The 14,219-nt window shown below is 34.5% G+C and overlaps 1 protein-coding gene across 5 annotated transcripts in view; it reads right to left on the reverse strand.

Moving 5' to 3' along the window:
* Nucleotides 1-14,219, reverse strand: part of LOC149557174 (calcium-dependent protein kinase 18-like) — a 188,999-nt gene that overhangs the window by 85,594 nt on the left and 89,186 nt on the right. For all 5 annotated transcript variants that reach the window (XR_016364851.1, XM_089831879.1, XM_089831883.1 and 2 more), the window contains 2 exons: nucleotides 9,866-9,977; nucleotides 9,672-9,750 (listed from right to left, as the gene is read on the reverse strand). Coding sequence is in view for 4 of the 5 variants with exons in the window: in XM_089831879.1 (XP_089688005.1) it covers nucleotides 9,672-9,750; nucleotides 9,866-9,977 (191 nt within the window). In the remaining variant the exon portion in view is untranslated. The remainder of the gene's footprint in view (nucleotides 1-9,671; nucleotides 9,751-9,865; nucleotides 9,978-14,219) is intronic.

A 14,219-nucleotide genomic window follows, 5' to 3' on the forward strand; every position in this document is an offset into this window, starting at 1 on the left:
AAATCTACACAAACTAAAAGATGATATGAACGAATCTAAGGCTGCAAATCCTACTTACTACAAACAAATTATTGGATCGCTAATGTATTTGGTCAATACTTGTCCAGACATATGCTACGCAACCCACACCTTGAGTTAGTTTATGTGTGCTCCTAAGAAGATACATTTACATGCAGCTAAATACATATTAAGATATCTGAAGGGTACTATTGGAATGGGAATCAAATATGATAAAGTCAACCTTGAACTACTTGGATATTCAGTTTCTAATTGGGCTAGAAGCTCCATTGAGTGAAAGAGTACTTCAGGATATTGTTTCAGTCTTGGATCTGATATGATTTCTTGGTCTAGTTGGAAACAAACTTTAGTAGCTTTGAGTTCCAGCGAAGCTAAGTACATTGCGTCTTCCTTGGGTGCTAGAGAAGCAATATGGCTATGAAAGTTGCTTTCAGATCTCTTCAAAAGACCTTTGAAGCCCATTGTGATTTATTGTGATAATCAAAGTTGTATTAAGTTTTCTTCTAATCCAGTATTTCACAACCACTCCAAACATATCGAAATTTCATTTCATTACATCAGAGATATGGTGAATTGAGGAGTTATTCAATTGGAATACATATGTACAAATGATCAAACGGCTGATATCCTTACCAAGCCTCTTGCTAAAGTGAAACTAAAATACTTCAGAGAAAAACTTGGTATGATCAATTGTAATGACAAATTTTTGAAATAAATATTTATTTCATTTGAGTTTATACTTCTATTGGTTACTTAGTAGTATTTGATGTGTAGTGAAAGGTGACGATCTTGCATGGACATATTCATTTGTAGAAAATTATTTACAAGGTGACGATCTTGTAAATAATAAATCTATTATGAGCATCTCTAGACATTGATTAAGTGCAAGTAGAGATTCTATGGGCATCTCTAGACATTGCTTAAGTGCAAGTACAGATTATATGGATATCTCTAGACATTGCTTAAGTGCAAGTAGAGATCATTTACTATGTTGATTATATGATCGTTCTGACTTAATTAATGTTTTACTTCTCCCTAGCTAAAGAGGGAGTGTTAATGTTTAGCGTCAGAAGAAGCAAAACATGAATTAATTGATATTCTGAAACTACTGCTAATTCCATAATCACAGAGATATAAGCATACATATATTTATATATATATATTAATGTACGTATACACATACATATGCTTACATCCCTATAATAGTTCATGGATTAGCAGCAGTACTAAGATCATGTTATTGATTAATCGGCAGACTTCATAATGTTCAGGCACTTATGTTTATCATGCCTTGTATCGGGTGTCAATATTTATCATGCCTTGTATCGGGTGTTAATTCTTATCGTGCCTTGATTTATTATCGAGCACTAACTAATGCAAGGTTGGTTGTTACTTAACTAACATGCCTCCGAAGAGGCATGGGCCACGTAGAGACATGACTGTCGAAGTCATGTCTTTCACCATTATACATATGTGCATCAGCTGCTGCAAGGAAAGCATTAATCACACGGCATCCAAGTTCCTGCAGTCAGCGACAGCATTGTATAAGCATCATTTTGTTATCACCATTGTTTCACAGCATTTCATTATTATAATTATTGTTGAAGGAGAAGGATAAACAAATATATTACCAAGATCGCTGCCATAGAAGAGCAAAGATATTCTGCATTATTCAATTAAGATATTCTCTACAAATATTTATTTGTAATTGTTTTATCTATCAGAGATCCACAATATTTAACACTTATATCATAAGAGCCTTTTTGAGAAATTTCTCCATCCAATGGGAGCCAATTATTACACTTGGTGGTGATTATATCCCCATAAGTTCATACTTTTTCCCATGTGTACTACAATCCATGGAAAGTCTTGATAATTGAAACTTATTGTTCTAATTCATAATTTTCCACTGAGAATTTAATATGATGGTAGCTACCACCACAAGAGAGTTGTTTTCCATCAACTATCATGATTTGAAGATTAGAGAATAGATAAACAAAACACTTGATCTTGTGAGCTAACCTTCTATCAATAAATTTATGTGCTTCCACTATCAACCAACACTTTCACCTTTCAATTTTAAATATTACCAATTACTTTGAGTGTTTGCAGATTCATGCATGTAGAGAGACAAAAGTGCTTAATTTTTCCTTAGACTCTTCATTATCAAGTTTTATACTTCGCTCTTCTACAAGAGTTTTTCTCTCTTCTTCAACGTCATTTGTTTTCTCACTACTAGAACACTTTTAACCCTTTTCTATCGCAATGTGAACATATTCATTTTTCTCTTCTCTATCCCTTCTTGAGGAGAGAGCTTGATACTTTCTCTTAGACTAAAGAATTTGTCCATATTACTCTCATTGTTTCACCTTTGGTGGTGTCTTGTTTCTCAATATACAATACTTGTTGCATAGCTTTCCTAACTATACAAGGTTCCAACAAACAAGCATCAAGTTAACTTTGATCCTTAGGTCCATTGATGTACAATTGTAGCCTTCAGAAAGGTGTCACTTCAAAAGCTCAAAGTGCCAAACTCAAATGTTTGCCACTAAATTCAACTATAGAACTTAATTGTTTTAAAAAAGGATTACATGGCTTCCATAAATATGGGAGAGACTTCTCTTCTTAATTTATAGACATAAATATGTACTAACATATCTCCTCATTTTAATTAACAAAAATTAGTCTCTTATTTAATATTTATGTTAAGGTTAAATATGCCACGAGTGCTCAACTTATTAGACTTAATATATGATATTAGGAGCGCAACAATAAAATAGGCAAATGTTAAAGCCTTTTTGACAGGTGGTTATTCCTCTTTCTCATTCACTTTGCAATTTTTATGCAAAGATGCATGTTATATATACATGTCTACTAGTGTGCTCTACAAGGGACATGTTGTCCTACATTTTGTCACCACAAAATACTAGTACCAATACGAAACTTTTTCAACTTAGTTTTGCATTTATCAGAGTTTAGTTTGTTATTTAATTGGTTAGTATTGATCAACCAATCAATGCCAATTGATATAATGAATCCGTTTACTGAAGGCTTTCATCAAGTCTTTTTCATTTTTCTGATTGTTGAGTCTATGCTTGATTTTTGAGGCCTTCATCATCCTTCTCTTTTCTTTTGAGTTTGCATTTGTTGGTTTTTAGTCCTTAGGTTTTGCTCATATCATGCCTTTTGCTTTTTCCTTTGATTCGGTCTAATCTAGAGTTCAATCGGAGTTGTCAGTCAAGAGATATGTCTATTTTAGTGTCTCAAAAGTGGACCTTTTTGGTGCAATAAAACGAATTAAAAATATGATGTTATATTTTTAATTTGACTTTAACTTTTTGATAAATATAACTTAAATTCACTTTTTGTTATGCTTTTAAGTTACTTTAACTTTAAATTTTTAACATAAAGTGACTATAGTGCACTTTATGTTATAATTTTAATTTGAGTTACTTTTTACTTTTTCACTTAAAGTGACTATATAACTATATAGTTCTAGTTTAATTTTTTATTTTTAAATCAAATGCTTATTTAAATGATGTTTATATGTTATATTTTTAAATATAACAAATAAATATTGTTTATGGCCCATTTAGCGACATTTTTATAACTTTAAGTGGATTTAATGGCTTTAAATTATCAAAAGTGGACATTTTATATGCAATTAGATCTAAAATCCATCAAAAGTGGACATTTCACATGTCACTGCATATAAAGTTCAACTTGGTGGACCTTTTTGATGTCATTACATCAAAAGGTTATCAAAAGTGGACTTTTTTAATGTCACTGCATTAAAAGTTAAGTTTTTATGACTTTGCATCCAAAATGTGAGATGTAACTTAAAATGTGCAATTGCGTCTAAAAGGTCCGATTTTGATTGCTTGCACATTTTAAAATATGCTATTGACTCTAAAAGGTCTGATTTTAAACTAACGCATGTTTTAAAATGTGTATTGGCCTCCAAAAAGTCTGATTTTGAAGATATACATGTCTTTGCCCTCCAAGAACCCGATTTTGATCATAAATGGAGATTTTCTTGATGGATTTGCATGGGATTTTCTCTATTGGAAGCATTTTTACTTGGCAATGATTTTCCTTGCACCAAAAATGGATTCAACATGCTGAAAATTGATTTTGAGAGCTCCAATCTAGGGCACATTTTTAAAGAAATAAGCAAATAACTCTATTTTTTATCAATGTTTATGCTCCAGTACAAATCGATTTGAGCTTATTTGCTGATTACATTGCATGTTGATGCATATTTTGGTGTTTAAACACCAAATCGATTTGGTCTTGCATTTTGGTGAAAAACGCTTTTCACCAAAATGTTCCAAGCATGAACATCCCAAAAACGTTGGATCTTGTAGCAATCTTAGGGCAAGTTTTGGCATCTTTTAACAACTATTCCTTGTTTGCTGCCCTTTCCCATTGAATTTGTAAAAGGTTGAAAGATTCAAATGTTTTTGGAGAATTTTGCAACATTGGAGCATCTTTCTCCTTCATTTTTGGCACTTAATCTTCATGTAAGTGGACTCTTTCTTTCTTGCTATTTAATTTGTGCTTTTCTTGCTGATTTTATGCACATAATTGCTTGATGATTGCCACTTGTTGAAATTTATGCAATGGAAAGTGCATTTTTCCTTTAAAAACAAAGAATTTGTTCATTTTCATGTTTTTGGTTCTTTCCCAAGTTCCAACTTCAAATTTGAGCATTGAAGTGTTTTGCATCTTGGCATGTTTGAGTCGCTTTCCAAAGGTATGTTTTTCTCTATGTTTTTGTGTTTTATGCTTGCTTGTCGATTTTCTCCACTTTGGAGAAATTGCAAGTTCTTTCTCAACAACTTTTTCTTGTTTCACTTCATGCAAAAGTATCATCACGTTTCACTCCCATCTTCCATGTCAGAACACTTAACATCTCATCCGACAAATGCGATTACATGTTTTCCATCTCATTCACCATCTGCACATGCATGTAATCCCCATTTTCCGCTTCCATTTTCACTCATCTCACTTTTCGCATCCATTCGCATGACACGATAACACGAAAAGCCTTATGTGTAATTACATCTCAAAGGTCTGATTTTGATTAATTGTCATTTTTTGAAAAGTCAAAAAGATGTCTTTTTCATTTCCATGAACTTTGACTTCCCCTTTTTACCAAAAGTAACTATAATGCTCATTATCCCATTTCCATTTTCCATTTCCATCTCTCCATATGCATACGCACCTCCATGACCAAATACATGTTTCCGCATCTTTCCATGCTTTCCATCTCATCGTCCATTCACATTTTCATGTAAAGTGCATCCTCCATCTGCATTCGCATCTCATCTCATCTTTCATCCCTTGTTACATGTTGCACTTACATGTAATCATTTTTCATGCAAAACACCTTGAAAACCCTAAGTCACATTTTGAAAATCAGCAATCTCCGTTTGCACACATTCCCATGCGCCAAGCACTTTATTTTGAAAAGAAAAGAGGTAAAGGTGTTGATGAAAAGTTATTCTGAGTTTACATCTAGACATCATCAAGAAGGTTTTCAAAATGTCAGAGACTCTAGTTTGTGCTGATCTAAAAAGGGGGAATTCACGACAACTTGAGCAAGAGAAGTTAGATCACATAAAGTTTCCACATGACAATGGACAATTCATCAAAGTCAAAGGTTATCAAAAGATGCAACACCATGGTTATCAAGGTGAATGCAGCAGTACAAAGTATAGGAACTTCTGATCATTTGATCATTCAGGATTGCATCATCAAGTACAAGGCCCTTTAGAACAATCCCTAGGATTGTTTTCTTCTCTTCCTTCTGCTTTCTTCTTCTTTCATGTTTGTAGTTGGAGAGGATGCATTGCATGAAAAAATATAGTCTACATGTAATACGAATTGCGTGCATATGTGTATATAAAAGATGTAATGAGAGTTGCATGTACAATTGCATGTAACCCTATATTTTCTCTTGTAGTTAGACTAGGCCAAAGTTTGCTCCCACTATTTCCTCCACCTTTTTCTCAACTCCTATGCCTATATAAAAGAGTGCCCCCTCATTGTAAAAATCATCTTTCATTGTATGCAAAAAAGCTCTGCCACATTTGTACAAGCATAAGTGTGATTGTGTAGTATGAATTTGCGAGAAAAGTGAATAAAAGAAGCAATTGGATTCGAAGCTTTGACTAGAAGCAATTCTGATAAAGAAAATTAGAAGCTTTGGCTGTAATTAGTGCCTATTTTTTTTATTCATGTTATTATTGTGTGTTTAATAAAAGAGCACAGTGATTTAAGAAGTAATCGGAGCCAAAGCTTTGACTGGGAGCGGTTGTGGAAATATATAGCTAGAAGCTTTGTTTGTAGCTTATGCTTCTTTCTTAATTCGCAAAATAGTTAAGCTATTCTTACTTTTAGGAGTCTTTGTGCCCTAATTGTAAAGCTTTTCCATATAGAAGTACAACTGGACTTAGAGCTAAACTGGTACATTTTCATCTAGCCTTTGAGTTAGTGAAGGTTTATCGGTATCATTATTTCTAGCTCTTGATAGAAGTGTAGTCAGAGATTCACCCTGCCCATTACTTGCTCCACGAGTAAGTGGATTCTTTCTTGAAAGATAAGAAGAAGGGATATTGGTAACACCCATTTTATAAAATCTCTCGACTTCTTCCTTCCCTTGAGTTGATCCAAGGAACAATGAAAGGGGGGAGCCTTCCCTTTAAGGTAGAAGAGACTTTGTCTCACACCTTGTGACTAGTCATCCTATTTTGCGATTGGATTTTTACCCAAAATTCTCGGTTGCAAAATATGCACCCAACAAGACACAAAAGGTAGATTTGTCCCACTCTTTGCAATCTATCAACTTTTCCCTTGGAAAAGCCCATTAAAAGTCAAGAGCCATCCTACTACAGATTGAAACGAGTAGACATACACCATATCAACCATATTTTGTCACTTTATGACAACAATAATTTCATATGGCCATGTCTAAGATTGAGATTATTGTATTGAATAATCAAATATAAGTTTTCAGCAAGCTTCAAAGCTTGAACAACACAAAATAATATTCTATTTGCTTTGAGCCTAATTCTAATAAGCATGTGTTGTGAGGTTTCACAACACCGGCCCATTGCAAATAAGGACCCCCTTTTTTATTTTTTTCTTGGGCAGTTGGGGTAGTTTGGTTTTAAAGATTTGGTATTGTGCTTAAGGGTCAAGGGATGGTTAATGCTTGGGGTAAAATGAGAATTTTGGCTAAGTCTGAGAGATGGAACAAAGTTGGGAGCGATACTTAAAAAGGTACTGAATTCGGCTAAGTATAAAACTCAACTTGGTGGAGACGTGTTTTGCTACCCAAGTAAATGATGTCTAAGCTTGGCCGAGACGTGTTTTGCTAGCAAAGTAAGTGTTTCGGTACCCAAGTACATGTTGTCTCAGCTTGACCGAGACGTGTTTCACTCGCAAGTAAATGTTGTCTCAGCTTGGTCGAGACATGTTTCGCTACCCAAGTAAATGTTGTCTCACTTTGGTCGAGACATGTTTTGCTACCCAAGTAAATGTTGCTTCATCTTGATCTAAGACTTAATTTCTGCCTATGTCAATTTCGTCTCATCTTAGAGCCAAGCCTTTTTCCTTGCCTCTAAATTTTTGTCTCATATCAAGGCAAGTTTAGGAAGCATCATCCCATCCCAAGCCTTGGAGTTGCAACCCAATCTTAGAGCAATGATCATTGAACCTTTAAATGGGAAGTTAAGACTAGAAATTTGTTTCAAATGTGTGTGGCCATTTTTATATATGGCATTGTGCCCAAAATTTGAGGCAAAACAACCATAAAAAATAATGTATGAGCACAAGGGATCAATATGCCTTGGATTAAATATTTATAAAGAAATTAATTTCAAATCGAGGTAACAACTATTTTGTATAGTAAAAAATTTTAAATTTAAAAAAAAAATTGAGAGAAAATTATGAGAATTAGAAATAAAATAAAATAAAAATGGATTTTAAATTGAGATGAGATTTAAATTTAACAAATTATGGATTGATTTTAAATGAATTAATTAATTCATCCATTGTTACATCGAAATTATCCAAATGACATCGATGGAAAATTGAAGTAATGGAAAATAAATCATAAATGGTAATAGTTAAATAGTTTCCAGTCAAATTTGCACTACCCCATTGAATTATTATTTTGATTTATTGAAAATTACAATGGAAAGTCTATGAAGATTTTCTAAGTGTTATTGCAATTATTATTTAAAATTTTATAATTATTTACAAGCGGTTGTTTGCCTTGCAAGATAAGGGACACATTCCCCGAAGTGATGAGGTGGCATTGTCTACAATGGGGTCTCTCCGCATTAGTCCACATGGCATTCATCCTTATCAAGTTGTTATGGATTTGAACTTCCTCATTGGTCCAAGAGGGCATTGTAATTTTTTCATTGACCTGCGAGGTGTTGCTTCATTGTAATTGGGTGGACATTTTATATTTGTAGCAAGAGATTATGAAACCCTAAATAGGGCTTTTGTGGGTTAATCTTGGCCCTTCATTCCAAATCAATCTTGGTCATTCATTGTATTTGATCTCCCTATATAAGGACTGCTCCCTGCACTTGTAAAGGGAGAAGTTGGAGAATTGTTGCAAGAATAATGCCAACTTGCTCTACTTATCATTGTTTTGTTTTTGAACGTGACCAAGTTTGTGTTATTACATGGTTGTCTTCATCCTCATGTAGAGAAGATTTTCATTTCAAAGCTGATTTCCATTTTCAAGTTGTTGAGATAAAATAGAGTAGATTTCGTTTCAAGTAATTTAGTTTAGTTGAATGAGAGTAGCTGTGGATGTTTACTTGTATGGCTCGAACAAATATGGGCCACTAGCATTCTTATGGATTGTAAGAGTGCCTTACAGGGTAAGCTGATGAATATTAACACTTAACTTCATTTGGTATTGAGTCTTTAATTTGCATCCACTTAATGGGATTGAAGAGGAGATGTCAATATGAAAACCATCTGAGTACACTTAGAAGCTTGCACTAGGTGAGTTGAGTCATTGATTAAGCTCTATCTAGTAGAGTCCAAGTCATGCACAAGTCCTTGCATTCTAGCGTAGGAATAGAGGTAGCAGTCAAGTTTAAGTGAATTAAGCAGATGAGTGTTGAAAACCAAAGAACAATATTTTCATTGCACATTGCGAGGCGATATCTTTAGAAGTGCATTGTTAAATCTTGAGAAACAATATAAGTCTCCAAGTGTTTACCAGCATGTAACATCATTTCGCTGAGCGAGTATCCACAGTAAAGGAGCCTTGAAGTCACCTTGTGAACGAACTTTGCAGCCTTAGCATAAGAAATGACTTTAGATAAAGAGAGGATCGGATATTTGGTATATCACTCCAAAACATTAAGTCTTTGACTTTGCATGTTGTAGTGGAATAAAACTCACATCAACGGCATGCAAATGGCATATTAAGTTACATGATCCACAAGTTCATGGGGAAGAGTATATTTGATACAGTTAAGTTGCATTGAATTTGATCCCTTAAAGTTTAAGGAATTATCTACATTCAAGATTTATTAGTAAAGAACATCTAAAACCAATTTATAGAGGAATATTTGACAAAGCTAGTTAGATATAATGTCTGTGGCACTCTTTCATACCTGGTTTGATAAAATCTGATAGCCCAAAGTCTGCAGCCTTTAGAACTGAGTCTTCTTCCGGAGATTTGAAAAGAAAGTTCTGAAAAATGATCAAAAGATGGACACATCCAAATTTACTGCAGAATACAAACAGAAAGGGAAGAAACATTCATCTTTTCTGCAGTATATAGATATTAAGTTTATCTTGTAAATACCTCAGGTTTCATATCCCGATGGACAATGCCATGTAAATGACACTCAGCAGCAACTTTGAGCAACTGGTGTACAATTTTTGCCGCGTCAGCTTCACAGTAGCATTTATCCTTCCTGAATTGAAATTCCAAAAGCCATGTAATCAGTTAAATGCATGCCAAGTAGTTTTGAACACCTCAAACCAACAGAACGAAATGTTTTATGCAAATATACAGGACTTTGGTATCAAACAGAAAATAAGAATCTATCCCATTTCATTTCTATAGGCTCTTCTTCCTCTATTATGCACACAAGTAGGTATGTTCAAGTTGGTGACAACTAGCAAAATGCAAGACATTCAATTCCACCTATATGTATAAATGGCCTAGCCTCAGTTTGAAGGTCCGTAATTGTCCTGGTTTATGAATTGGGGCTGGGAGTGTCCAGTATCCTAACACACTTTGAACTAGCTAGGCCTCTTCTAATGGCTGTTGACCAGCAGTTGGAAGCTTGGCATGGATCCATAACCAATCCCAACAAATTTGACCAACTAAACATTTAAGTAGAACCTTCTTATGATGATCAAATGATTGCAATTCCACCCATGTATCTGTTTTAGTTCACGCTATTTAGTATTGATACTATCTTTTTGTACATTATTGCCACTGAAACAAATAATAAACCAGGTTAACTCAACAATACGTCATTTCAAAAACATCTTCTTAGCATGGAAAAATAAAAAGAAAAATTCCTTGTAGTCAACAAACTAATATATAAAACTTATATGGTGGGATTAGTCATCAATAGTTTGCCACCGTCAATTAAAGTATTCTAAAGTCTTTGTATGCTTTGCCCAAGTGTAAGACTCGCCTTTGAAAAGCTGATCACAATTCAGATGTACTGCAAAAAGAATAGAAACAAATGAAATGGCTGAGTCCAATTTCAGACTGCTTAGATGCAAGGCAAAGAAATTTTGACTTCTAATCCTTATCTAGACACAATGTCAAGTGCTATTATCATTGATTCATTATATTTGGGCATATCAAAAAAGCATAGTAGCACGGGGATGCCCCCACTTTTTGCCCCACATCCCGGAGATGGGGATGCACCAAGGACTTAGGGACTCTATTCCCCCATACCTAGTGGTGCCACCAAATTCTACCACATCTACCGAGGATGAGAGGACATCTTGATGTTGACTATTTGTTTCAATTCAATGCAATATTCAAGTATTTACTCTTTTACATCTTTATATCTTATATTGCAATACATCTTTTCATAACTAGCATTTTAAATACCATATGTATAGTATATACAACCCCCTAGTCCCCCATTGCCATCCCCCCATCATCCCCAAATAAGGCCCCTTTGTCCCCCTGTCCCGGAAACTTGTCCCCCCATCTCGTCATCCCCCCGTCCCCCAGGGTGATGTAACTATGCAAAAAACATATCTCGGAAACAACAATATTATCCATCCCATAATAAGTTATGGGTTCTGACTCATGTGGCAATTAAGGAGGAGCAGAACTTTGAAGAGGAATACTTTTATGCCATCTTGTTGAGACAATTATAATGCAACAAGCTCTGAGTTCTTTGATTCTAGATTAGCTTGACATTGCACCTATGCCAAGGACTAGTATGTCAAGGTTATCGATGATTCTGGTTCCCCAAATTTTGTTTGTTTGGGAGATCATAGAACACATGGAATAGAAGAGATAGAAGAGATTCAAATTGTTCTATGAGATACAAATAATTTACAGTGAGGAATGCTAGGTCTGTTCCAAATGTAAACAAAAACCTTGTGCATCAATCAACTCGTTGAAATCCTAGGATCCTTGTGAACTTTTGTGGAAAGAAGTGCATTGTGACTAACATTAATATGTGTAAACAGTTTCCCTAGGCATTGTGCAAGCCTAACTAGTTTAATTCATAAAACTAACAAGTGGGCCAATAATATTGACATGTCCCATGGGCCCATAATGGATGATTAGCTTCACTTGCAACATAAGACAAGTAGGTGTAGTTGCAATAGATATGGTAAGAATTAAGCTTTGTTTATCTATCAAAAAATGTAACTGAACATTGTCAAGATCTGAAAGATGTGAGATGGAATGAGAAAAATATTTAGATGGTGGGTGATTCTCTTCAAAAGCACATAATTTCATCTGTTGATTTTTTGAGATTATAAATTATACAGTTTATATGCCTCAAACTCCTAGTAACATTACATTAAAAAACATTTATTATTCTAGGCTCTAATTTCTCTGACTTTATCAGGTATATGAACCCATGTATCAAAATAAATATCCTAAATCAAGCAGCAAAAGAATTTTATTCACTTTTAGTTTTCTTCTCAGGTAGCTTATATGTGTGTATAAAGTCCATCTATGTGTATACATGTATTAACATTCTGTATAATAATTATGGGTGTATGGATATAAGTTGACCAAGGCAAAAAAAAAAAAAAGAAGCCAACCAGCAGTTCTGACTATGTAAAGTTGTCAAAAATGCCCTGCTTCTTCTACTTAGCCAAAATATTTTTTTGATTGGATGACAATTAAAACATTAGTGGGCAAGAAAAAGCTGACAGAATGATAACTAGGCATTATGAAACATACTTCAATTTTGGACTATACATGCTGACCAAAGTGAAACAACAAATAATCCAAAAAGTGCTGTAATCTGTGACTGTCCGTAATAGCAGAAATTGCATGCCAGTGTTGATTCCAATTTAGTTTTGAGACTATTTTGATGGAATGTGATAATAGAATTACATAATGATATGTGGCCCTTTTATGCTGGATAAGGCTCCTTCCCAATCCCTATTCTTGTTCATTTAGCCTCATCTTCACACATTTCCATACATTCAACCTATCCTAGTCCAATTGTACTTATTTCCATGTATTGCCTTATCGTCAGCCCACATTTCCATATACCTATCCTTGTCCTGCAGCAAGCAAGTTATATCTTTCTCAATACAAAACAGTCCCACAATTTAATTTTTTAAAATTCAAATTGCCAACTCCCACCCTTTCCTACCAGTCATTGGGAGTCAACTTCATACATGTTTGTGTGACTATTCACTATGACTTGGTAAAGACATTCATTTGCGAATTTAAGCACGCCCTTGATCATTTAAACATCCTAAGCGATTGCAAGTATTCTTCATAGTAACATTTGGATTTGAAGCATAAAAGGGTCCAGAATTTCCATCAAAATCATCTAGGACATGTCCATGTGTGAGAGTCTTTGATACCCTTTCATGATTTTAAAGCCAGTCAAATGAAGGGGGTCAGCCTAAGGGATCACAACCCTTGTGATTTTGCAATCTCCCCCAGGTATTTTCCAATATTGCCAGTCCTTACACATCAGCACACAACAGAAATTTGAAAAGGACAGGTTACAAAAGTCTGCAATAGCGTTGATCAAAACCATACCACAAAAATCAATTGTGTTGTCTGGGATTGATCTCAAGCCATGAGATTGACCCACAAAGGGTCCTAAGTTTGCACAGAGTTCATGAAAATCAGCACACCAAAGAAATAACTTTTTTGGCTATGCAAAATAACATTTTTTAAGATATTTATCGTTTGCCACTTGTCACTAATTATTTATTTATCTATGCTGATTTATGCTTAATTTCTCAGTTACCCAATGTGTCCTAAAGCCCTTTGAAATCAATGTGGGTGCTCATCAGATGTGGACTGGTATAACAACAATATGTCATGTTAGGCTTGTGTCTTGTTTGTTATTGCATTGAGACTATATAGTAGCAATGTCTTAAGGGATATAATATCCCTTAATCCGATAACATCAAAGATCATATATGCCTTCATTTTTATCCTCCACAATGACCATAGGACAATAGTAGTGTGTATGCACACACGTACCCAAACATATCCAAACCCCACCCCCGCCCCACCAAATAAAAAGTTGTGCATCCACATACAAGGTACTTGTACCCACACCTAAATAGATACTTAGCTTAAATTGTATGCATTTATCTAATTAGCTTATATTTACATAAGGAAAAGTGCTTTCCCATTAAGATTTTTTATGAACATGTCTGATCTAACACACCTTAGGATTTGATTCAGGGTTATACCTTCATTGCTAGTAGGGTTTCAGATGTGCACTTATAACTAATTAATCATTTTTCATATCTATCAAGGTTTGTGCCCTCATTGATTACTACTTCATTGTTATATTTTCCCTTCTAGGGTGTGTTCCTCATTGTGTGACCCTTAGATACCTGATTAAAGTTTCATCATCAGATCTGTTATATCACTCACTTTTCTGATTTTAAAATGTAAGAGTGATTTATATTGCTTTAGCTTCCAATCTCTAATCGCCATATTGCATTTTTTATGCCATGAG

Source organism: Cupressus sempervirens, chromosome 5, assembly GCF_028749045.1.
Source record: "Cupressus sempervirens isolate cs-2001-9-10 chromosome 5, ASM2874904v1, whole genome shotgun sequence".
Classification (NCBI taxonomy): domain Eukaryota; kingdom Viridiplantae; phylum Streptophyta; class Pinopsida; order Cupressales; family Cupressaceae; genus Cupressus; species Cupressus sempervirens.